This window comes from Platalea leucorodia, assembly GCF_965183815.1.
Source record: "Platalea leucorodia genome assembly, chromosome: Z".
Taxonomy (NCBI): Eukaryota; Metazoa; Chordata; class Aves; order Pelecaniformes; family Threskiornithidae; genus Platalea; species Platalea leucorodia.
Window position 1 is genome coordinate 65,013,421 of NC_138858.1, and position 26,471 is coordinate 65,039,891.

At 37.6% G+C, this 26,471-nt stretch overlaps 1 protein-coding gene across 6 annotated transcripts in view; it reads left to right on the forward strand.

The window, feature by feature from the left end:
- The window catches only part of APC (APC regulator of WNT signaling pathway), a 97,340-nt gene that overhangs the window by 52,452 nt on the left and 18,417 nt on the right, over window positions 1–26,471 (forward strand). For all 6 annotated transcript variants that reach the window (XM_082336326.1, XM_082336324.1, XM_082336327.1 and 3 more), the window contains exons 3-8: window positions 600–684; window positions 1,636–1,837; window positions 8,325–8,433; window positions 10,086–10,199; window positions 14,700–14,783; window positions 23,405–23,509. In XM_082336326.1, coding sequence (XP_082192452.1) covers window positions 600–684; window positions 1,636–1,837; window positions 8,325–8,433; window positions 10,086–10,199; window positions 14,700–14,783; window positions 23,405–23,509 — 699 coding nt within the window. The remainder of the gene's footprint in view (window positions 1–599; window positions 685–1,635; window positions 1,838–8,324; window positions 8,434–10,085; window positions 10,200–14,699; window positions 14,784–23,404; window positions 23,510–26,471) is intronic.

The window sequence follows — 26,471 nt, forward strand, 5'->3', positions numbered from 1 at the left end:
GACCATGAAGACTTCTTAAGTCTTTTCCTCACAGGTGTGGTGGTGGTGGTGGTGGTAGTAGTCGTAGTAAGAATAATATGACTCTACTTGCTGGTTTACAGTTGTGCTAAGGCTCTGCAGAAAATAAATCCTGGGGATTCCTTCTGCTCTCATATCTTTTGAGGTTTAAAAAATGTGATATTCAAGATACTTTTGTAACTTTTAGTTATGTATCCGAATTATTTTTACAAGACTAACTTTAGGTACACAGATGGAGAAATTGAACTAATTTCTCTGTGCTTCCATTTCTCCATCTGTAAATTTGAAATAACTGGTATTCACTTTGAGAAGAACTTTTAAATAAGCCAATAGACTGGACTACCGGAGAGGATGAGTTATTCAGATTATACTTTACATCATGACAGTGCTTGGGGAAATACTGTAGAATATATTTGATGGCAATTAAAGTTAGTACACTTGATCACTGCTCACATGAAATGTAGATTACATCAGTGTCTCAGTAGCTGTTACCTAAATGTGCACTTGAGGGCAGGATAAGATGTATTTACTTTGTGGTTTATTATTGTAAGGATTTCTTAATTAAGTTTAATTTCTCACAGGAGGTGCTGAAACAGCTACAAGGAAGTATTGAAGATGAGGCAATGGCGTCTTCTGGACAAATTGACTTACTGGAACGACTTAAAGGTAAATCTAGTATTATGTCTAAGTAGGTTCATTTGTTTTTCAGTTGTTTTTCCTTTGGGACAAAATTTTCTAACTCAGCTGCACCTTCTTATCCGTGCTGACTTTGATGGTTAGGCATAGTCTCAATGCCTGTTATTTTTGCTAGGCATTTTAAGACACGTTCTCAAAAAAAAATATGTTCCTATGCTGCTTTTGTGCTTTTGCTACTGTTGCCCTAGGGCTTCATATTAATTGCTTTTGACACAACTGGGATTTCATTCAGTTCTTCAGAAAAAATACATTTGTTTAAGTGAATGATGGATTAGTTCCACCAAATTTCTAAACTTGTTTGCATGCCCTGCTCTCTTCATGTCATATTACTGGAATTGTATCCACCATGCTGCAGATTGATGCCCCTGATGCCCCCTTCCCTATAGTATCTGCTGGAATGTGCACCATCCCATTATATGGGATATGCAAAGCAAGCCCAGACCACTGACTCCCTGTATACATCTATTATCCCTACCACTGTACCAGAAATATCATCAGGGATGTATACATTTAAGGGCCCTGTGGTGAACAGAGTTGTCATCATTTACGTGACAGTGAAGCATCTGCAGGATCTCTGAGAAAGAAGCTATTAGGAGGTGGGCAGCAAGAACAATTCATATGACATTTATGCAAAACTCTGCCCATTTCTTAAGTCCTCTGGGAAGAGAGGCAGGCAGGCTCATGTGGGGATACTGTTCTGATTGTCAGGATTGCAGTTTGGCCATCTGTTCAGACGACTGGTATTCTCCAAGTGTGCCATTAAGATTAGTTTTGTTCACATTATGTTCTCCTGTGGAGTCCAGTGCAGAATGTTTCCATCAAAAAATTTTGTTCACAAAATAAGAAATCAAGATAGAAATTATCTTTTAAATTTGTGCTGCTGAATTTCAACTCTGAAAATGTTTGCTCTTTATTATCCAGAACTGAACTTGGAAAGTACCAACTTCCCTGGAGTGAAATTAAGGCCAAAGGTGTCTGTGCGCTCATATGGGAGCCGGGAAGGGTCCGTGTCAAGCCGTTCAGGAGAGTGCAGTCCTGTTCCCATGGGATCGTTTCCAAGAAGAGGATTTATGAATGGAAGCAGAGAAAGCACTGGTTATTTAGAAGAGCTAGAAAAAGAGAGGTAAGTTTCTTCGTTTATTCATCCAGTGTGGATTGACTTCTAGTTTTAACGTGAAGGTTTCCTGACACACCTAGTGTTTAACTACCATGCATATAGAATCATAGAATCATAGAATACCAGGACGGAAGGAACCTTGAGGATCATCTGGTCCAACCTTTCTAGCACAATCTAGATGAGATGGCCCAGGACCATGTCCAGCTGAGTTTTAAATATGTTCAGCGTAGCAGAGTCAACCACTTCCCTGGGGAGATTATTCCAATGATTGACTGTTCTCATTGTGAAAAATTTACCTCTCGTGTCCAATCGGAATCTCCCTGGGAGTAACTTGTACCCGTTACCCCTTGTCCTCACCATGTGACTCCTTGTAAAAAGGGAGTCTCCATCTTCTTTGTAGCTCCCCTTTACGTACTGGTACATGGTGATGAGATCCCCTCTAAGCCTCCTTTTCTCAAGGCTGAACAAGCCCAGCCCTCTCAGTCTATCCTCACACGGCAGGCTTCCCAGACCCTTGATCACCTTGGTGGCCCTCCTCTGGAGCCCCTCCAGCCTGTCCACATCTTTTTTATATAACGGGGACCAGAACTGTACACAGTATTCCAGGTGTGGCCTGACAAGCGCCAAGTAGAGTGGGAGATGTTTTCATCACTGGTATATTTATCTTAACAAGTAAGGAAACCAGGAATCTACATTATATTTAGATGCACACACAAAAAAAAAAATATCTTAAACCACATCATACAGTTTCTACTGCTTCTTCATATGTGCGTTTCATTGTTACTGTTTCTTGGCTGAAGGTTATTTTATTTTTATCAGCAGATTGTCAGCATCTGAAATACATTTAGAGAGAGGGAGCATCGCAAACACCTCTGTATCTCTTCACCACTATTGATAAGTGGTGAAACTGTAACAATGTGAGGGTGCAATCTCTTTCTCTTTTTTGCAAATGGTTATAACTACCCTAGCTGGTTGATCAGTAACATACTATTAGCAGACATCAACCTAGTGATTTTGCTCTCTCAGCAAAAATGTCGACTAAACAAAAATACTTACTCTGTCTTCAAGATGATGTTCTCACCTGATGTTTTGTGTTGACAAAATAATGAAATTTCTTTTCTTGTAAGGTAGTGGTATCCATTTAATAGGAAGAACATACTTTCAGGGCATAATACAGATTAGTAGCACTTTATCAGTCACTCACTAAGGAAATGCAAGGGAAGAGACATGCAGCTGTTTCCACTGAAGACATCTTTATATCTTAAAATGAACCTGAGTGCAATCCCAGATGTTTTCAGAGGCCTGTCTGTAAGGCAGGGTTTCCTAAGATTTGGTCATTGACAGCTACTTAATGGATAGGATATCAAGCTGGGGGCTGCAAAGCCAAATAAATAGCAACACAGTATTTTTATGCCTAGTAGTCATTAACAAGAAAAAAAATCCACTTTGGAATCATAATAGAAAAGGCTTGGTGGGTAATAAGCAGTTTGTGGGCAGCCCTTCAGAAACCCCTCTAAAGGGCCTTTCCTGATGTTCAGTAAAATCTTTGCAGTTCAGAGCTGAAAGGAGTACACTTTTCCTCCAAGGTACTATGTCTAGGTCCCTTTATTTTGGTCCTATCAGTAGAATGAAAGTAACTTCCTGTGGATCTGTATTGAGTGTCTTCTAGCAGCCACTCTATTTTTTTCATTTTCTTAGTCAGGATCACTAATCGTATTTGTTCTGTCACATAAAACCTAGATTCCTGAGGAGCTGTATAAGAATATTTAGGAATTTGGGAATCTCTTCCCACTTGCTCCTACCAGTCTTCAGGAATCTAATGTGCCTGCCATTTTCCATGTTGACAAAACAGTGTACTTGTTTGTATTCTTGCAGTGCTGTTTTTTACCCATGTGATACTAAAATCTTTAAGTGTAGTTACGATTCAAGTGAACTCCAGGTCACTTGGAACAAGGAGTATTAATTTATAGCAGCTGGAGTTCTTCAGGGTGGTTAGCACATCTGATTTATGGTCTGTGATTCTTTCCCACTCTTGTGGATTCTAAGGTGATGGTTCTTTGGACGTTTTTCTCAGCGATGAAGACAGCTTAGGTAGTGAACTGGTCTTTGTTCCAAATAAAGCTGAAAAAAAGGAGTAAGGGTATTTTCATTTCAGATGAGCTTAGGAAGTGTTACTGTCGCAGCTGATGGGGTAAAGATTTGTGCTGTGGAGATGGTCTGTAGAGGCATGGCCAGATCATCATCTGGCTTCATTATTAGTGAAGTGATGGATAATCCATCTGCCCTGTTCTTTATGCTGTTTCGGAGGATGTGTAGGGCATTGATGTGGACCCTGGGTAGCCAAATGAATCAGAACTTGGGGCAGGGGATGTTGGACCATGCATCTGAAACTACTACAATTTCTGAAAGAAAATTAACCACTTATTTTCCTATGCTTTGTGTCTGAACTTGTTTGGCATACTTACTAAGTTTCTGTGTTCCTAAATGTTTATATAAACATGTGTTATTTGCTAATAGAATTTTTTGGGGCACTTAAGGAGACTTTGAAAGAACTCAGGGAACTTGGTAAGCCTCAAAGTATTAAAATGATTTAGAAGAAAATAACATTTTTGGAAACCTGCAGCAAGGGAATATTTCCACACAGTATCTTAACACACTGGAACAATATGTGCTGCTTATGGGCAACAGTGTTTGGGCGAGGACCAAATAATGTATTAACTGTGTGTGAATTTGGCAAATTCGTGAGGTGTTTATGAATAAACTAATTCACTAGCTGTTTATTAATGTAAACAAGTAAGAAACAAGAAAAAATTGCTAAAATTTGGTTTGTGTTGAAAAAATTATTTAGCTTGGCTAAAAGTGATCTTCTGAGGGGCAGAGAATTAACCAATTGATTCACTTACCAGAATGAAGATGAAAATGCCTGCCTGTTTCTCATTTGCTTAGCTCTCCTCTAATTTCAAAGTCAAAAAAAGAAAAGAGAAAAAGTGCGTGTGCGTGTGTATGTTTTTAGATTACCAATTCAGAATACGCTGTTCATTAAATATCTCCTGCTTTCTCTCTGGCTATTTCCAGAAGTATTTGATAAGACACTGTATCAACAACAAAACTGTTCAGAATACACTGCACGTTATTTTTTGTGTTGGTTTGCCTTTTGCAATTCAGTAAATTTAATTTTCTCACCTTTGTAAATTCTGTAATTTACCAGTAAAGATGGCAATCTTATGATGAATTTTTTATGAAAATGTTTGTCTCCTTTATTCCTTCTGGTTTATGCCACTCCTTTTTTATTTTCTTAATGTTGATTTTGAGCATTTTCTCTGTCTCATGGCTTCTTTCTCCCCCTACTTGTATCTCCCTTTGGCTGACTGTACGACTTACCTAAGTCTTTACAGCATCTATCAGCAGTGTTTAATTTTCAAATTTTATTTTATCACCTACCAACTGAAGTGAAAGTATTAATTATAATTGTAATTTAGGTAACGCAAGTAGCATATATTTTGTTTCCCTTCTGCCTTTTAACTGGGAATAGCATTGGCATAATTACGCAGAAAAGATTTCCGAAAGAAGAAACCAATTTTCTGCATTCATTCAGCTTCATCTATTGTTGGGAGCTTCAAAAATACCACATTAGAGAAGTCTTTCGAAATACCCACCCTTCAGAAAAGCAGTTCAAATTGGAAACTTTTTGTTAACTTATAAAAATAGTGTAAAGTTCCAAAAGCTTGCTTCATTTGCCTTGCTGCGTTCTCTCTGAACTTGAGAGAGAGAACAGAATTTTCTCTGATGCTGTGAAAGTCCTTATATAAACAATTTTGGGGTATGAAAAGATGGAATAACTGTGCTGGGTTTTTCCATCAATTTTCTTCCATGATCAGTAACAGCTCTTCTACCTGAAATGCTCTCCTAACTTCAAGAAGTTCCAGAAGGCTGAGAAGGAGCTATATTTCTGGTTGGTCTAGTATCTGATAGTAACGTTAAGTGCAGGGAGCCGCCTATCAGACACATCTACAGAGACCTGGGGCTTATTTTCAAGGAAATTGAAGTGCAACCTGCTATAGTTGTACCAACCCTTCAGGCTTTGTGCTGAGAGACCTTAAAGACATTGTTAAAACCTGAATTCTCATGGAGCAATGATACCAAACTAGTAATCTGAAATAAAGCGTTACTCAGAAGCAAAAATGACACTATTAAATTAAAGGAGTTGCCCTCAGTCATGCGTTATGTTGCTTATGGAGCAACACTGATGGTTCCTAAGTTCTTTTCTTGCTTCTAGCATCTGCTGTGCGTGTCAAAACAGGTTGAATGACAGCGTCTCACAAACTGAATACCCTACATTTTACAAGAGGAACCTAATCAGATGTTCACTTAGCTGAAAGTAATCCCTCTGTTTTCTACTACCAGTTCCTTGACATCCAGAGGCAGAATTAGTCAGTCCTTTCACATTTGCAAATCCTCATATGGTAAAAGTACTTTTTATAGGGATTGCATTAATTATGCTTTTGCAAATTTGATTTCACAAACTGGATGTAACTGGTGCCGGGGCACCCAAGGTGGTAAAAAGGGGAGCTGTGCAGAATGCCTGCGTGCGCAGAGGTCAGGCACCCAGGCTATGTGTTAAGAGGATGGGCAGGTGGGAGGCTTGAAAAAATTACTTCCCTCACAGGCTTTCCCCAAGCACCACCTATTAGCTTTTCCTTCAGCCTGTCTTAAGGACTTAAGGAATTCCTGCCAGCCCCATCCTTATGGCTGAAGAATTACTGCTTTCCTGTAATCCTGCTACAGTTACCTGCAACGGTATAGTAATTGTTCTTTGTTGCTTTGCTGCTTCTTTTCACTGGTTTTGATTGTAAACCTGTCTGATGTAAAAGCTGCCCAGTAAATGATATAATGTGTAGTCTTGACATTCTTAAAACAGTTTTGTTTCAACCTAACTGTTGAATCAATTCTGGAGATTTATGTCATTCTGTTCTTGTTCAAAAACATTTAGCACTCTTAGAGGTGTGTAGTTTTTCAGTCTCTTGCAGTTGCAGTGAGGGATCCTGTCAATTTTTCCATTTGAACACTGGTCAGGTCACTTGCATTGGGTGTGGAGTATAAATGTTAAGTCATCAAAACTAGTTTGAAACATTTTTAAAGCAGGATCTAACTTGAACAGATCCTTTAAAATACATATTTTTAAATTCTACCTAAAGTTCTCTCATGTAGAAGTTTGATTATCTTAATCTGAAATCATGACTGGGATGCGTTATCAAAGGAGTCAGGGGAAATTTGTATTTTTGTTGTACATTGTGGTTTTGGTCCTTAACAACTTACAGTAATTATCCATGTGTTTGTGTGCTTTATAAAGGTTCATATAGCTCTTGCTTAGAAAGACCACAGTGTGAGACGGGGATGCAGAAGCTAAGGGGTGGGAAATAATACTGGGCAAACTCGTATGCAGCTTTCTGTCCTCTGGCAAAGTGTTGATTTTTAACATTGCCGTTAATGAGCAATATTAAAATGTCAGAAGGAAGAAGAGTACTCACAGAAAGCATTTATAAAAAAACCTAATAAACTTGTATTTAAAAAAAAAACCAAACCACCAACTGCCCCCCCCCTAAAAAACACCAAACCCAAGGGTGGCTTTTCTGTATACTCCTACTAGCCAGATTTTGCCTGAAAATCTTAACACCTGTTTTGAAAAGTGTTGTAACAATGAATGCTATATAACTATATTGATAAAATTTGCAACTATGTAAATGTAGTTCATGAAGGATTGATAAAATAGTATGTAAAATTTCTAATAGATTTTTTTCTTGGTAGTCTACATGTATTAATCTTATCTTTCTCATATACTACTCAGTTATGCAGTATGCATATGATATCCATTTAAAATGTTTTAAAGAGCTGCAAATGTATCCTGTGTATAACATTTGATGGGAAATACTCTTCTAAAGTATTTTTAATACTCACAGAAATAGCTTGGTTTCGTGTGCTTTACCCATAGTTTTGGTATGGGTGACAAAGTTAGTAAGGAGACACTGCAAAGGTGGATGAGGTAATTTAATTCAGTAATGTGATTCAGGGATGTATATGTGTCTGTTACATCCAGGCCTTTTCTTAAATGTAGTTTGATGCATTGTACAAAGCAATATTGTCTAAAAGAAGCAGGATACAAGTTAGCACAGGACTAGTAACTGTTTTTTGCTTTCACAAAATGCATCTTAGCTTTAGATTTCGAAGTGGTTTTGTAGAGAAATGTAGGTATTTTCCTCCTTTATAGATGTGGACCTGATACACGAGAAGCTAATGACTTGCTTAGCACAGAGGAGTGGATAGGTTGCTTAGCCAGGGCCAGGGAACTGCACCCACCTTCTCAAATGTCTTCTTAGAGCCCTCTTCAAACCTTGTTTCTCATTTAACTTTTTTTATGGGTATCAATGCCTATTTCTGTACCTACATGGTAATGAGGTCTTAATAGCGAGACATTTCCCACTTCTATTTTTACTAGATCTCTTTTGCTTGCGGAGCTTGAGAAGGAAGAGAAAGAAAAGGACTGGTATTATGCCCAGCTTCAGAACCTGACTAAAAGGATTGATAGTCTCCCCCTTACTGAAAATGTGAGTACCTTCAGTATGCTTGGTCATGTATCTGGTGCTATGATCTCCGTTTAGATGCTGTGTATATTATTTGCATTTTGTGACATTCTCTACTATTATTTTAATTTAAAACATTTTTTATTCACTATGTAAAGCTAACTTAGCCTAAATAATGCATTTTTTGATATATAATTTTACACATTAGAATTCATACCTATCAGTATATAAATGTCAGTGATAGAGAGGAGCACTGAGAAGTTGTTATGACAAATTAATTACATGTCAGTACACTACTTCTTTAACTCTACCCCCAGAGGTCTTTTCTCTCTCTGTTCTGTTATTTAATGGATTCTTTTAGTTTTGAGAGCAGTACTAGCCTAAGAGACAATTTACAGAGGAGCCCTTAATTCATGACAGCAAGTAAAGTGGTGTGATAGCCTATGCAGGTATTGTTGCTCCAAGCTTTTACCTTGGCATCTCTAAACTATTTATAGTCAAGTCACCATTATCTGGGATAATGAAGATGTCTGATATCCCAGATAATACAAGTTTTCCTGTTGTTGGACCTCGGCAGCTTGGATATATTTGCAGTGCATTCCTTCACGCATACAGTATTGGGAAGACCTGGTTGCCCATCTTCACAGAGTCATACCTGATCAGGAATCAGTCAGCCTCCTGGAACTGGAAACAGACAATGGAAACGCTTCTGTGACTGGGGTGAAGCAGCTGGACTTCAGCAAGTCTAATGCTGAGTCATGGCTGAGCTTATCAGAACACCAGAAGCAAGGGGAGAAGGTCTGAGAAGGATCTCAGAGAAGTGCAGCCCATTCCCAAAGGCACTGTCAGCTGTATCTGTGTCACTGTATTGTGGCTTTTAAGGTTGTCTCCCCAGTTTCATAGCTAATCAATTAACTTCACTCTTCTTATGATTAGAATGACTTACTTAACATCTACACTACATCTCTTTTGTGGTAATTTATATCCATTACTACTTACTCCAGCCACATTAGAATGACAGGCCCCATTCTTTTTAGTAGCATTTTAGATATTTGTAGATGATTGTCTCTTTTTGACTCTCTGAATTGACCTTAGTGAAGTCTTCTGGGAGGACTGCTGTTGGAGACTCATTTATTTGCAAATGGAGTAATTCTCCAAAGCTGGTGAAGTGCTTTGCTCCTGCCTTGAAAAATCTATTGGTTGGAATGTCTTCTCTTAAGCTGTGCTGTTGTTTGTGAATTGAACACTTGTGCCTTTTTCACAGGATAGTTAAAAATAGGGTAGACAGCAGTAGTATGAATACCATCACTACGTGCAATAGTTTGATACCTCTGAATATTTTTGAAAATACTGATTCAGATGCATGCATAACAATTTTGTTGGTATGCTGACATACATTAGTAGTCAGATGTTCCAGGCTTGTAATGAATGATACCGTCTCAATGTTTATATGTTATAGTTGGTCATTTGACAAAACCTGCAGGTAGTCTGTTAGTTGAACAACATTATGTGTTCTTGTTTTTAATAATGCAATCATATTTTAAGGATCTATTATTATATTTTGTTTGTTTATGAAGCGTGCTGTGGAAAAGTAAGCGTTCTGCTTTTGTTCAGAGAAATACGTAGTTTACATAAAGGTTGTTTACTAAAATGCCTTCTCTGTACTTCAATTTCAGTTCTCCTTGCAAACAGATATGACCAGAAGGCAGCTGGAGTATGAGGCAAGGCAAATCAGAGCTGCAATGGAAGAACAACTAGGTACTTGTCAGGACATGGAGAAGCGAGCACAGGTATTGTTTGTCTTTCATTATTAGAAGGAATGGAAAAAGTTTTACTGCATTTTTATTAAATTGTTGGAAGTTGTATCTTTAAACTGTGTGTAAACACAGTGATACCTTAGAGTATTTAGTTAGCCTTTCAAATACAAAAATAACTACTCAGCAAAAAGTACCCTCCTCTGCCTGTTTAAAAGAAGACTTGTGAGTAGGCAGAAATAGACAATTTCTTCAAAAGAAAATATTTGTTAATTATTATTTGCTTATAATTAATTACCATACTAGCTTCAAACAAAAATATGTTTGCAACTGCTTTATTTTGCATCTGCCATGCTGGGTTTTTTAATGCTTTTAAGTTTAGAATAAAATCCAGCTACTATTTTTGAGTTTCCTTAACCAGAAACCATGTATTCAAGGAATAATCTTTGAAAACAAGGTATTCAAGTAAAATATAATTCACATACATATCTGGAATTTGTTTGCTCTCACCAGGAGTTGTTTTGCATTCATGATGAGAACATGCACAACTGTATGCAAATCATGTTACACATTTGGAAGTATAACTCAGCATGTAATTGTGTGGAACGTGTAAATGGAATAATCAGTTGCTTGCTGGTTATAAAAACTATTCCTCCACAGTAGTAGACTGACAATTCAAATTATTTATTACCATTTATTTCCAGAGATGTTAAATAACCAGCTTGGTAAGATAATCTGGTTTTGTTTTTTTGTTGTGGTTTTGTTGTTGTTGTTGGGGGTTTTTTGGGGTTTTTTTGTTTTTTTATGATGAAAGACTGTGGTCTGGTTGTTTAACCAGGACAGTTACAAAAATAAGCCTTTCCAATAAAAATAGTCTCATTAGGCTCTATTTTTCTTGCCAGGTTTACCCAACGCAAAATTTTGCTACATAAGAAACTTCTCTAATTAATTTTGTTTGTAATTAGAAAAGCTGCTTTTAAAATTTAAAGTGAGTAATTTAGTAGGAGTTTTCAGAAAATTCATATGGTTATAAGTGTTTAATGAAACAGATTCCCTACAGTTGTCAGGTATGTACATAAAGGCTGCGTAGGGATTTGTCTGTATAGGTGTACTCAGACAGACCCAAGTTTAATCTGCCTGGATAATAACTGGCTCTGATCTGGAAGCCGTATGGCTGTGTTACCCAGGTTCATCAGCAGTGGTGATGCCCTGCACAAATTCAGCATGTGTCAGCCAGTCCTGAGTGAAGGCAGAGCAGACTCAGGATTGCCTGCAGATGTCTGGTTAGCCGTGTTGAAGAATAAAATGTTAGGGCATTGACACTAGAACTTCTGGGAAAGTTCTCTTGCTGCTAACAAACTTAAGCTAGATTAAGGTGGGCTGCCCGTGAAATTCTAATTGCACTCAGGCAGAGGATAAATTAATTTTTTCAGAGAAACAATTTGACTGTGGTTATATCACTATGAAAGTAAGTTGTCCCTAAAGTAGCTTCTTCCCTGCTCACTCTTTAATTTCATGTGGGGAAAAATGCTACCAAGATGATGTTGAAATATTTTATGGTTTTCTGAATTAATGTTTGCCCCTGGGTTTATGACAACTGTTTTATTCTTGATATGTATGTATAATACTTACAGAAATTACAATTCCTATTGTGATTATATCAAGGTTACAAAATAGGAAGTAACTACGTCTTCATGTGCTTCTTGTGAATTTGACTGGTAATTCCCCTTGGCTTCATTTTACCAAGGACATGTGCCAAAACTGTGTAGAAGTTCATTGGTGTACAAATATATAAAAGCAAATTCTGGATTATTTCACTGTGATGTTTAAATGTGCAAACTGAAGCATTCATATTTGGCAAGTATAGTGAACTTGCTAGTGTTCCGACTAACTTTCTGCTCTGTATTTTCCTTCCACCCTAACTGATCGTGACACACAATAAAATGCAAAATGTAGATTGAAGGGAGAGAACGGTTCAGCTATATAAACGCTGGCATTGCCAACATCTCTGTAATAAGAGTCCCAAAGATTTACTCTGTGAGAGCTGGTAATGTGCTGTTGCCCAAGTAATGGATGCACTAGCCACCCTTTCTCGTGGACCTTAAAATAATGGCCTTCCTCTTTCATGAGCCTCAATCTGTCATGATTGGGCTTTGTTTCCTTTAACCTTCTCTTTAGTTAGCTCACAGCAACTCACTTCTTATGTTATCTTTTATGAAGATTGTATGCAAGCATGTGCCCAAAAATTATTCAGAAAGATGCATTAGACAACTGTTAGCAATGTATTTTAGCTTGTTTAATTATTTACACTAACTTGTACTACACCCTGAAGTTTATAACTTCACATGGGAGTTCTTACTTGAAAAAACAAAAAAGCATACTTATCCATGTTTTATTTTGACTATTCAAATATTGTAGCCTCTATACTTAGTAATAAGTAGAAGCAAACTTAAATTTCTGTAAAATATAAAAATTCCAATTCCAAGACTGAAATCATGTTCACATAGAATTTATTTTTCCTTCATGCTGGAACAAGAAGTATCTAATTTTTTTTAGGTTTAGAGTTACTTAAAATCTCACAAGAAATGCTCAGTCTCCTAAGAATTTATCTCAAGATCCTTAAAAGTTTGCTAAAACAGCAGACCATAAAGATATAAGAAAATTTGGATCCTGGAGTCTTGCACAGGTGAAGATTTCCAGTGGTCTTATTTGTAAATGTAGACCAACCCATTAAAGTATATTATATTTTTTAAAAAAAAAAAAATCTACCTTTTTAAAAGAAAATAATATTCTTTATTTTTATTTTCTAGAAAGTGACTATTTTGCTATGACTATGAATATGGAGGAATTTTTTTGTTGTTGTTAGAAGTCCTACTGGAGCAGTGGAATCCATATAATTTGTAAATGTAAATGTTAAGTTACTTTATCCAACAATTTTATGTTAATAAAGGTGATGAGTAAATATAACAATAAATGGGAGTATACTATGAGCAAATAGGAATAGAAAGTAATGTTTCTTGTATAGGTTCTAAAGCTAAAACCATTCCTGGTGCTGGTTTGATGTGTGTACCTCTGGTTTTGCGTGTTTGCCATTTGCGTGTACACCTTTGTGGCAAGAAATGCATTCTTTTTTCTGCTTGTACAGTGTTTGGTACAAAATATGCTCCTGGTTAATGGAACTCCTCAATTTCACTGTAATACAAATAATGAATTAGCAGAAAGAAGAATGGTCTGATGTTTAAATCTCTGGACTAAAATTGGGAAGGGTCGATTGAATTCCTGTCCCTTTTCACGGCTCCGTCAGTGATACCGGGCAAATCATGCAATATTTAATTTTTTTTCACCTGCACAAAATATTTCCTCATGTTTAGGTGTATATACACAGATACTGAGATTCTTTTGATGCCCTTTATGGAATAAACTGCTGGTTACACAGAAAGAAAATAAATTTAGGGGAAATTCAAGTCATTCTTAAAGACAATGAGAGACATATTCTGTCAGTTATGCATTACTTCACTGATGCAGTTATTTCCAGGATTATATTTTTATTATCTTTCTAGTACTTAAGAATTTCTTGATCCAGGAGCAAAGGGGGGATGAATGATCCGTTTGCCTCATGTTGTGCTGAAGCTTCTGTGTGTGCAGCTTTCAGATTTTTATTTCCATTTTTTCCAGTTCGGTATTCTGTTCATATCCTGATACTCTTGGGCTAATTATTTTTTGCTCACTTTTAAAGTCAATTAATGTCAATTTATTAAATTATCAAGCTCATACAGGGACATACAACTTTATACACGTACTATTTCACAGAATCATAATGCATCCTGTGCTTCACATTACAACTTGTAGAAGTATATGTATCCTGTAATGTTCAGGTTTTTTAACATTCCCTTTACTAACCACAGAATGGTTGCAGTGGGAAATGAGTAGTAATATAGCTTTAAAAGACTCTGATTCAGAGATGTCTGTAAAATCCCAGACAAGCCAAAGAAGCAGTATGTAGTTTTCTTCGTACCTAGCTTGTTAAATTCTGAGATTTGTAGGAGCAAAAAATATTCAGAGGCTGTGAATAAGCAAAACTCCCAAATCATTTAGTAACTGAATTAATAGAAGACATTCAGGATTTCATATCTTCAAGACACTCTGCAAATATAAATCTCTCAAATCTCTGTAAGGCAAGTAGAATTCTTAACATTTGAGATGAAGTCAAGTAATTTGCTAAAGATCTGCACAAAATGTCGGTTTCAAAAACAGGAAAATTGTGCAAGTTAACTGGAGTGTTTTTCTGTACTTGAATGTGTACTGTGTGACAACCTATTATATCCAGATGAGTTTCAGTTTTATTAAAAACCCAGCTATGTTTTGAATGTTTGCAATCACGCCTGTGTTTTATTATGAAGAACACTTGAATTACCATATGAACAAAGTAGTTTTGTAGTCTGCTGTATTTGCAGAAAACTCTACATATTGTCATTCTATAGAGTAAGTAAACAGAGTTTTTGAACAAAATTAAACATGAAAATGCATTCATTTCAGGCAAGGGTGGCGAGAATTCAACAAATAGAGAAGGACATTCTTCGTATACGACAGCTCCTGCAATCACAAGCAGCTGAAGCAGAGGTTAGTGAGCAATTACTTGCCCTCTTTGGATTATAGTATGCATCTTTTCCTAAAAAAACTCAAATTATTTGAATAAAGTGGTAGGCAGGATTATTTCTATCAGCCAGTGAAGTCACAGTTAATCAACTAGTCAATGTACGTCGGCTTTCTCTTACCAGTGAACTGAAGGTCGAATACTTGGATTAGTCTTCATGCTACTACTGAACTTTAATCAGTAATGATATATCAGTTGAAAGTTTAACTTGAAATTTCAGTAAAAATGCCAAAGTGCAATGTATTATAAAGACTGAGTCTCAGTTTTAGCGAATAATTATAACAATCAGTTGTACATGCCTTTCTAAGTATGAATCACTGATAAGCACCTTCATGATTTGCTTATCTTTTGAGAAAGATAAGATTAAAAAAAGGGTGAATACAGCTTCTGTCAGACTTCATTATAGAAGCCTGGCATATTTTTAGTGTTTAAGTATTGGGTTCTATGTTAAGAAATACAAGATAACATTTCCTGTAAATTGCAAAGTCCATAGTAGTAATTGCCATTAGCAAAAACTGCTCTTATAGTGGAAATTCACTTACAAGGTCAACTACATTCCTTGTACTGGTAAATTAAATATAAATTGAATGTTGGACTGAAAATTTTATGGTTTGTCTTCACCCAAAATAACTATTGTGGAAGCTCAGAGCAGGATTTGGATTACTAAGGCATGTATATTTCTCCATTTTGAAAAAAAATGGTTTCATAATTCCAGGGTTTTGGGGAAAATCTGGTTTTATAAGCGAAGCAGGCAGTATTGTGTAAAATTAAAGTTGCCTGGCCTTGTGGCATAGTAGCCAATCCAGGTGTTTATACACATTGATGAGATCCCTCTGAGCCTTCTCTTCTCCAGGCTGAACAGTCTCAGCTCTCTCAGCCTCTCTGAATATGAGAGATGCTCCAGTCCCTTAAGCACTGTTGTGGCCCTGCGCAGCGCTTGCTCCAGTAAGTCCGTACCTTTATTGTACTGGAGGGGCTGGAACGGGACACTGTATTCCATATGCAGCCTCACCAGCTGAGTAGAGAGGAAGGATCACCTCCCTTGACCTGCTGGCAACACACTTCTTAATGCAGCCCAGGATACTGTTAGACTTTCTGCCACAAGGGTCTGCTGCTAGCATGTTCAACTTGTCCACAAGGGCCTCCACGTCCTGTTCTACCAAGTTGCTTTCCAGCTGGGTGGCCCCCAGCATGTACTGGTGCTTGGGGTTGTTGCCCCCCAGGTGCAGCACTTTGCACTTCCCCTTGTTGAACTGCATGAGGTTCCCATCAGCCCATTTCTCCAGCCTGTCCAGGTCCCTCTGAAAGGTGGGTGAACCATCTAGTATATCAGCTTCTCCCCCCAGTTTTCTGTCATCTGCAGACTTGGTGAGGGTGTGCTGTGTGCCAGCGTCCAGGTCACAATGAAGATGTTGAACAGTACTCGTCCCAGTATTGACCCCGGGGTAAATCACTAGTGACTTGCCTCCAACTGTGCTTTGTGCTACTGATGACAACCCTCCAGTGCCCAGCTGCTCTGCCAGTTTTCAATCCACATCACTGTCTGCTTATCTAACCCACACATTGTCAGCTTGTCTATGATGTTATGGGAGACAGTGTCTGCAGGCTTACTAAAGTTGATGTAAGTAACATCAGCTGCTCTTCCGTCACCCGCCAAGCTAGTCACCTCATTGTAGAACGGTCAAGGCTGGCTTCCTCTTTGTAAAACCCTGCAGATTTCTCCCAGTCACATTCTTGTCTTTCATGCGTTTGGGAATGCTTTCCAGGAGGATTGTAGTCATCACCTTCAATCGCCAGAGACTGAGGTGAGGCTGACTAGCCTGTAGTTGTGACATTTGCTCTCCTTCAGTCTTAAGGAACCTCTCCCTGCTGCCATGACCATTCAAGAGTGGCCTCGCAATGACATCATCCCTCTCCCTCAGCGCTCACAGGTGCAGTCTCTGAGGCCATTAGGACTTACGTATGTCCAGTTTGTTTAAGCTCTCCCTAACCTGATCCTCCCCAGCAAGGCTAAGTCTTCCTTGCTCCAGACTTTCCTTGTGGTCTCAGGGACCGGGATTCCTGAAGGATGGTTTTACTGGTAAACACTGAGGCAAAGAAGGCATTAAGTACCTTGGCCTTTTCTGTGTCCTGTGTCACCAGGTCCCCTTCCCCATTCAGCAGAAGGCCCACATTTTCCCTCATCTTCCTTTTGCTGTTTATGTACTTGTAGAGTCCTTTCATGTTGCCCTTCACATCCCTGCATGATTGGACAGCCTCTTTACTCCTGGGTCACCTGACCCCACTTCTGCCTCTTGTACTCTTCTTTTTAACGCCCAAGTTCAGTTAGGAGCTTCTTGCTCATCCATACAAGCCTCCTGCTGCCCTTGCTTTGTTTCCTACTTGTTGGGATGGACCTTTCTTGAGCTTGGAGGAGGTGATCCTTGAATATCAGCCAGCTGTCCTGGACCCTTCTTCTCTGCAGGGCTGTATCCCATGGGATTCTTCCAAGCAGATAGCTGAAGACGTTGAAATCTGCTCTCCTGCAATGCAGGTCTGTGGTCCTGTTTTTTGCCCTTCTCCTTCCTCTTAGGATCCTGAACCCTACCATCTCATGGTCACTGCAGCCAAGGCTGCTTCTAATTTTCATGTCCTTGACCAGTGTTTCCTTTTTTGTAAGTATCAAGTCCAACACAACTCTCCTTGTTGACTCTTCAATCACCTGTGTCAGGAAGTTGTCATCAGAGCACTCAAGAGATCTCCTAGAATGTTTCATCCTGCTATTGCCCCTCCAGCAGATACCAGCGTGCTTGAAGTTCCCCATGAGGGCCAGGACCCATACACATGAGGCTTTCTCCAGTTGCTTTGAAAAGGTGTCATCTGTTTCTTTTTCCTGATCAGGAAGTCTTTAGCAGATGTCCACTACAACAGCACCCATGTTGGTCTGCATGCTAATCTTCACCCATAAGCTGTTGCCTGACTCCTGACCCATTCCCAGCAGAGCTCCGTGCACTCTAGCTGCTCTCTTGCATAAAGGACAACTCCCCTTGCTCATCTTAGAATCATAGAATTGTTAAGTTTGGAAGAGGTCTTCAAGATCTTCAAGTCCAACCATAAACCTAACACTGCCAAGTCCACCACTAAACCATGTCCCTAAGCACGACATCTACACATCTTTTAAATACCAGCAGGGATGGGGACTCAACCACTTCCCTGGGCAGCCTCTTCCAGTGCCTGACTACCCTTTCAGTGAAGAAATTTTTCCTAATATCCAACCTAAACCTCCCCTGGCACACCTTGAGGCTGTTTTCCTCTCGTCCTATTACTTGTTACTTGGGAGAAGAGACTGACCCCCACCTCGCTACAACCTCCTTTCAGGTAGTTGTAGAGAGCAATAAGGTCTCCCCTGAGCCTTCCCAGCCTGTCCTTCCTAAAACGTCTGTATTCCTCAATTGCTGCCTTCCAGTCATATGAGCTTTCCCACCACATCTCCATGATCCCAATGAGGTCATAGCCCCATGACTGCGCACACTTCAACTCTTCCTGTTTGTTCCCATGCGGTGTGCATTAGTGTAGAGGTATGCCAGAGAAGCACCCAAGCGTGCCGATTCCCCACCACAGGCTTGAGAGCTTTCCCCACAGGGCTCTTTTGCTGCACCTCCTTCTTCATATGCCTGTGCTCACTTCCTCTCAGTTGTATGGATTGCCTTTCTGTTCCCATCAGCCAGGGCGCTTGCCTTGCCTGCCCTGTCCCCAGCTTCTTTACTTGTTTGTTGAGGAATTGCTCTGTCCCTTATCATTTCTAGTTTAAAGCTCTCCCTACCTGGTTGGCCAGCCTCTCAACGGATACCTCTGCCTCATTTTGTCAGACAGATCCTGTCCCCAGAGTGTTTATCTGTTACTCAGGTAAAAAAAAAACCACTGTATTTTGGACTCACTTAAGCTCAAGGACTCAAACAACATTGAGATGCAACTACAGAATTTAAGAATTTTTTGTCTTAGTTCTTCAGCCCTTTCACCAAAGTATTTGGCTGCTGAATATGTGGAAATTCTAATGTATTGAAATTTCTTTGTGGTGTGTCTTATCCGTAAAGCATCTGGATGGCTGGTTTTATAGTTATACGTTTTGGGACGGAGTTACCAGGGTGCTGGTGGTAAAGGAGGCAGTCACTACACAGTTATTGATAATTTAATAGTGTGTTTTAATAATTTCCAAAGGATGGCCATCACCTACAGAAAACATCTGGATCTAGTTCTGAAATTGCCTGGTGGCAAGGAAGAACATAGTAGCAGTCAGACCGCGGAGTCCATGTAACTGAAAAATATAAACATGAGGCATTTATTATATTTTTATACTGTGCTTGATATAGTGATATGCAAATTGAATGTGCTTCTTACGTTTATAAAGATTTAGTAACAACAATAATGAAGACAATAGTTTGTCTACTGATAGAGTTGGCCCCTGTGGTGATGCCAATCACTGTAGAATCCAAGTGCAATGTATCTTGTAGAATAAGACCAGGTATAATACTGCACCATAAAAATAACTTTTGGAAATCAATGAGCAGAGAAAATTTTGCCTCACATTTTAGCACATTTTTAAGGTTTGGCGAATCACTAAGTCTCATAAATGCTGCTAGCAAAAGTTGAAGTAATTTACCTGCAAGTGATGGTACCTTCAAATTTTGTGATACTTCTGTTAGATATTTTGCAAGATATTCAAAATAAGGTTTGAAATCCACTGTAGAGTTAGACCCTTCCAAAGAGAATTTTTGGCTGTCAGGTACAAATCTGAAATTATTTAAAAGAAAAAAAGCAAATTCTTGGCAAGTGTTTAATACGGGGTTTTCAAGTTGTTATAGTGGTACAGGCCTTTCTTTGACAGTATCTGTAATTTGAAATATGTGAAGTATTTCCATTGGGCAATGTTGCTGTAGATAAAACGTAAAGGATTTATTCCGTACAGAGATTATGCTCAGCAAGCTTAAACTGTTAAAACTGTGATAGGGAGGAGTTCTCTCAAGGATTTGACTCACTAGACTTTCTTTTTTCTTTGACTCAACTGTAGCAAAACTGTTTCAATCTTACGATTTCTTATTTTTGTTTGTTGCATTGTTCTTTGTCTTACCTTCTTACTTACACCTGTATGTGTATTGCGTTTAATACGAAGTAATGGCAAAGTAAATGTTTTCTGGTATCTAGAAAATAATAGTGTATCTGTAGTTTTCAATACACAGAAAATACTAGGATAGTTGAATATTGGGGGAAAAACCAGTGGTTTATGCATAGAAGCGTCTTCTGTCCTAATAAATACACAAGGGGCTGCTTTGGCAAGTCATGTTGACAAAGTGTTAGACAAAATTACTTGTAATAGATTGTCTAAGCAAAAATGATCAAGGCCTACTATGCTTGCAAATGTCATAAAATAGCTAGAGATTTATGATTTTTCTGCTAGAAATACAGGGAAATTAATAATTGACAAGTGATAGTTATTGTTGACTTCAGAAGCATTGAAAAAATAGTGGCAAACAAGATGGAGGGAGTGTCTCTGTCTTGCTGTAATAGTCATGTGTGGTCTTCCACCATTTTGCTGCAAGAGCAAACAAGCGTACTCTGTTAAAGTGACTTCTGTAGTGTGATGGCAGAGGGCTATAAACCCAGCTTATACCCCTTCAAAAATCATGCTTCAAAACAGGTGGTGCTCTTTAACCCAGGGGACCTGTGTGCCATTCTCTAGCTGCTGTACCTCACGTAGAGGTTACAGAGTGTGCTGCTGTTCATGCTCTGTAGTTCTTTGCTGATGTGGTTGGTAGTTTATATATTTTCATCCACAGGTCCTACATTCAGTGTTAGAAGGTAATGCGAAGAGGGGACATACTTGCAGCGGTTATACTGTCTTTATAACCGCTAATCCACAGTCTGTCAGCTGAATATTAATTTATTTACAGTAATGCTATTTCTATACAAAAGTATATGTTAATAATCCATGTGTGTGAATACATATTAATTTTATATAATACACATCTATAATAAATATATGTTGGTACTTATTATAGATGTATTAATATATATTTAATAGAAGTATCTATATTTACATAAAGAATCAGTTTTCAATAAATACCTGTTATCTGCTGCCTGTGTTACTGTTAACTTGTTTGGGCCAGTCTGCATGAAGAGAACAGCTCCTCACTTCAAATTAGTTCAGTAGCTGAAGTGTTAAAAACTCTTTGCTGTGAACTTGCAGATTTGACATTCAAGCCCAGCTGGTGATTTATGTGACAGTAATGTGTGTACATGTTTGTGCATGTTGTAAGCGCATACTGCATTTAGATGAGCCTTGCTAGTAACTGTTAAAAATTGCCTTACAATTATAAATTAATTTGTGTGTTACGTTGACTACTTTTTGTATTGGCATGTTTTTGAGAGCGCTTGAGGATAAGGGGAAGCCACGTCTTTCATAAATAAAATGTAGCAGACAAAATGTATGTGAATGGGAGGAGGACAGGGAGTGCTGAGGAGAGCAGAAACTTCTCTTGTCAGAGAATGAAATAGCTCCATGTTTGTGCCCTAGATGCATCAAAACTATTTAATAGATAGCCCATCATCACCACCCCAAAAAATTTGCCCCAAACCCAAGAGTATTCTTGGAGGAGTAGCATTGTCCCCTCTCAGATGACTTGGTGGGTCAGAGCCTGGCTAATGAACAGTTCAGCTTTTCTCCTCTAGGTGTGTTGAATGCTACTTTCTTTGTGAAATTGAAAATTACTGTCACCTAATCACTGGACAATTCTGTCTTGAGTTATACTGGAGGCTTATATCTAGATTTTGTCAAACTCATCATTACACTTTATTCAAGATTGAAAGTACTGTGAGACAGGGATTCAGCATATAATACATGATACTGCGTTCAGCATGTAATACAGCAAGGCCTGATCTCTACTAGATCCCCAGTCTTGTATTTGGAACGAAAATTTCTTTAGTCATTGTATGAGCATCAATGACAATGTCATTTCATACACAATGACAGAGGTGGTGACTTTTAAAATTACAGATCAGATTTAAAAGAATAGCAACACTGTGTCTCCTAAAGTATTTTGCGAGTTTTGCTTTGTGGGTTATTCATTTTCCATAACTGAACATACAATGTTAAGAAAAATGTTATCCATCATTGTTTTCAATTTTCTCATGTTATTACTTTGTCTAATACTACTGTGTTCTCATGTTATTACTTTGTCTAATACTACTGTGTTCTTTGACATATCTTATTCCTTAGTTAAGCTGTATAGATATAATTTTTCAAGTTCATCCCTAAATTATCACTTCACATGTATTTAGTTAGTTACTGGTTTCTGAAATTCTGTTCAACGTTAAATATTTTCTGGGTTTGAGACTCTAACGTCTTTCTATGAACAAAATAGAGCTAGTACGCCAGTGACACTGTATGAGTTTGATCACCAGGTAACTAAAGAAGTTTCAGTGTGTATACATTGAAGAGAAGTATATTTCTGCTAAAAGTTAAAGAGAAATTTCCATAAAGCAAGATGAGGCAGGCTATGCTATCATAGGCTGTACCGCTCAAGAATATTGCAGAGCCGCACATAAACTCAATTTAATATATCAAGTGTAGTTAAACAAAATAATTGAGAGGGATACAAGAGTGTTGTCTGTTAAGGTAGTAGCCTCTGCATCTTAAAAATGAGATTTGGCATCAAAACTAATACTTGGAGAATAATCATGCTTCGGAGGTAAGGTGACACCTTTTCAACTCCAGACTTCAAGCCACTTCCAAGGACAGGATTATTTATGTCTTTTCTGAAAATCTAAAACATTTTGAACACATCAGTAGGTAATGTTGGATACTTCACACACTACATAACTGCTCAGTTATTCTATTTGCTTTATTAAGAAACTGCATTCAAAGTCCTGATTTTCATGTTGATCTCATGATCCCTGTCAGTGGCAGGGACACCAGTTTAAGTTCCATGTAGTTGTATAGAAAATTGGGTCTCCTGAAGGAACTGAAACGTGTCTGTGCCAGCTTGCCAGATCAGTTGAATTTATTTTTATAAAATCTGATTAGGTGGATCAGTATCAGGTTATATAAATCTTATTTGCATCGAAGTGGTTATTCCTGCACTGTTTGTCCTTAAAATTTAGACGGATTCTTACAGTACAGATATCGTTCTGTTCATGCAGAAATTATTCATCTTTGAATGCAAAGCTTAATTGAACTATGCTAGCTGTAGTGTCCAGTAAATGCACGGATCACAGGGCGGTGCAGAGAAGACAGTTGTTTGCCCCAGTTCTGTTACATTTCTGATAGCGATGTGAGCACAGCTGGTGGAAAATGGTGTTTCTGTGTCTCACAGCAAATCCTTTGTCTTGCAGGGCTATAATCCTCAGAGGACATGCTTCGCTTTCATCTTGCAGTTTTTCGAAGACACTCAGTCTCAGCTGTTAATTATTGAGGCTAAGGGTTATGAAATACAAAGTACTCTTCAGTGGCTTTGTGAGGGTGCAGCACTGATGCATTCACAGTCTAGAGAGCTTTGAATGGTCAAGTGTACTTCATTTCTGTATGTAATTTCATGAACTCTTATATTAACAGAGAGCACCTCAAAGCAAGCATGATGCAGGTTCCCATGATACAGAGAGGCAGAATGAAGGTCAAGGAGCAGCAGAAATCAGCATGGCAACTAGCAGTACTGGTCAGGTAAATTGATTATTGTGTTTGTTGATAGTATAATTAAATACTCAAAATGTACAGTGCTTATATATTGGTGTATACCTTAAGGTGTTTGTATGCCTGCTCATTTTAAAAAGATACATGTTTTTCTTCTTTCCATCTATACGTGAGAAAATTCTTGTATTTATTGGAAGGAAATGTTTTAATAAGGTGAAGTATAAATATTCAATAATGCAAGGAGCATTTTTCTTCTGTTTAAATGATTAATGAGCCCAATGCTATGAAGGAGATAACAAGAGCAACTAACAGAAAATGTATTTCATTGTAGGGGAACTGTAATATTAGAAGTATGGTTTAAGTATGGAAAATTGTTCAAATTCTCACTTTAAAAATTACCAGTGAAATATCATTGATGTTTAAAAAAAGAGGAGAACCAAATAGCAGGTTTATCATTAATTTTTCTTTAATACTGTTTTAGATAAAGCTTTGAAACAGTTGTATCAATGAGGTAATCTCCTGGAAGCGGGCTGAAGGGTTATTTAAATGCTTCTAAATAATCTTTCATTGCTGTTCCTTTTATTAGTGAAATACATTAGTGGAATATTTTAAGGGGTACATTAAATTCTTTACTTGTCTTTTAAAACAAATATCTATAAAAATTTATGATTTGTGTCTTTGGCTAAAAATAGTTTTATTTATTTACCATGTGCTAATGATCATTCCCTTAATGATTTCCAACTGTAGCTGAGACATTCCCACTAGTAATTTGTGTTCTTAAAACTTTGCACTACGAATTTAATAGTTGAATTCATATGCAAAATATTTTTGCTACTCCAGGGAACTAAAATTATTTAAGTCCTTCTGAAAGTGTCTTGTACAAAAAGATTTATCAGAAAGAATTGTGGTTTGGCTAGAATATTTCACTTGATTAAACATTAAGCACAGCCTATAATTTTGCTTTTGAAATATGTTTGATCACCTTTTGGAATTAAGTTCCATCGGCCATATCTGAGCAATTGCTTGAGGCTCTGACTCTAATTCTTATGACAGCTTTATTGTTTGGGAAGAAAATAGTTCAGTGCTGCTTTGGGTCTGAAAGCATAATGTATTTAAATAATTGATGTGTTGTGGCTGTATCATCCATCTTCAGTGTATGAATCGGGAGTTATTCTGAACAACAGATATTTTACAGGGAAGGAAGGAAGAAGGGATTGTCATGTCTTGGCATACGTATGCAAGTGGGAGATTCATTCATACTTCATTTGAGGTCTTATGTTGAGGATTTGTGCAATTTTGAACTTTGCCTCATAAAAATGTATAAAACATGCATATTCCTTCCTCCTGGAGGTGGACAGGGCACTCAGTCTGTGTTAAGAGACATCTGGGGATCAGCTGCTTTCAGTGCAAGTCCAGACAGAGGAGGTTTAACGTATTGAGCTCAACATTTATTTCTGATAAACCAGCTCAATATACATTGAGCAATCACTATTCAGTTGAGTGCAAAAAGAAAAGTTTTAACCAAATCATTTGGTTCTAATTGGTTTTGCAGTCATATAATCAGTGTTAATTGAAACATTGCCAATTGAATCCAGGATTTTTCAGGATTCAGTTATGTCATTTTCTGCACCATCTTTCAGCTATCTTCTCTTTTCCATTACACTCACTATCCTGCTGCTGAAGTACAATTTTTTTCATACCTTTGTTTCGCAAGTTTTATAAAGGTATTCAATGAGATTGTCTATTTTGTTAAGAAAATGTGCCACAAAATAGGGAAAATTACCTATTTGACAGAGTAAACAGCAAGCATAGTAAAACAACGAGTGAAAGACAGTAAAGTATAAAAGGAGAAAACGAGATGAAGTAGGCAGATAGAAGATACTGAAAAAGAAGGTTTTACACAAGAAGGGTCCACGTAACATATTCCCATTTTCCCAGATGAATGACTACACACCTTACACTAGTTCTTCCACATCAATCTTTATGAGCCAGTATGAAATGTAGCTACGCTTCATTTGGGCATCCTCGCATCCTCAAAGTAGCAAGGCCACATGATGGCTCTGAAGGAAATAGTTATCGGAATCAAAGTTGATACGGTTTTGGGGTAACGATAGAAAAATAATGCTATTTCTGTCTACACCATGGTGAATTTTAATAGGTAGTGCTCCAGACTTATGTCTTTTTTACCTTCTTGGATAAAACAATCATACTGAACCTAATAATGGAGAATTCTGGCATGTACATTATGTTGAACCTGTAATCCTCTGAATGTACTTTGAGGTCAAGATGATATGAAAGGATTACTCAGTGTAAAAATATGGGAATTCATTCACATATTCCTAGCACTGCAGATTGTTTAATTGAATAATTGAGAAAGTCCAATATAATTTTCATTCTAAGCTTTAAGATTTTTATTTTTTCCTGTACTCAACAGAGAAAATAAGGGCTTGTTTACACAGGAAATATATATTAGAATAAATTGTGTGAACATAAATCCTTCTAGTTATACTCTTTTAGCATAATACTTATTCTGGAACATGCATGAAATGTTCCGGATTCAAATGGGAGAGCGAAATGAGTATAATAATGTGTGTTTAAATATTCCAGTATAACTATAATTTTTGTGTGTCTAGATGAACATTACATGAAGTTATACCTACGTTTTAGTAATAGTCACTTTCAACTTCAAATTTAAGATGTTGAACTGCATGAACAGCAAATACTTGGAGAAGAATAGTCGTCTTTCTTTATGGTGCCCCTAGAAAAAACGTAGAAATTATTTCAAAATATCTTTCATACAGATTTTTTCAGTGTGTGATACATTTTTGTTGGAAAAAAAGTCATACTCATTGATCCAGATAGCTTGAAAATGTTGTTTTGCAAATTAAGCTAATAATTTCATGAACAGATTTTAGGTTTTGTAGAGCATCAACAAAAGACTGGTGTTCTGCTACTAAAAGAGTTCAGTCTTCAAATGTATTTTTAAGTTCTC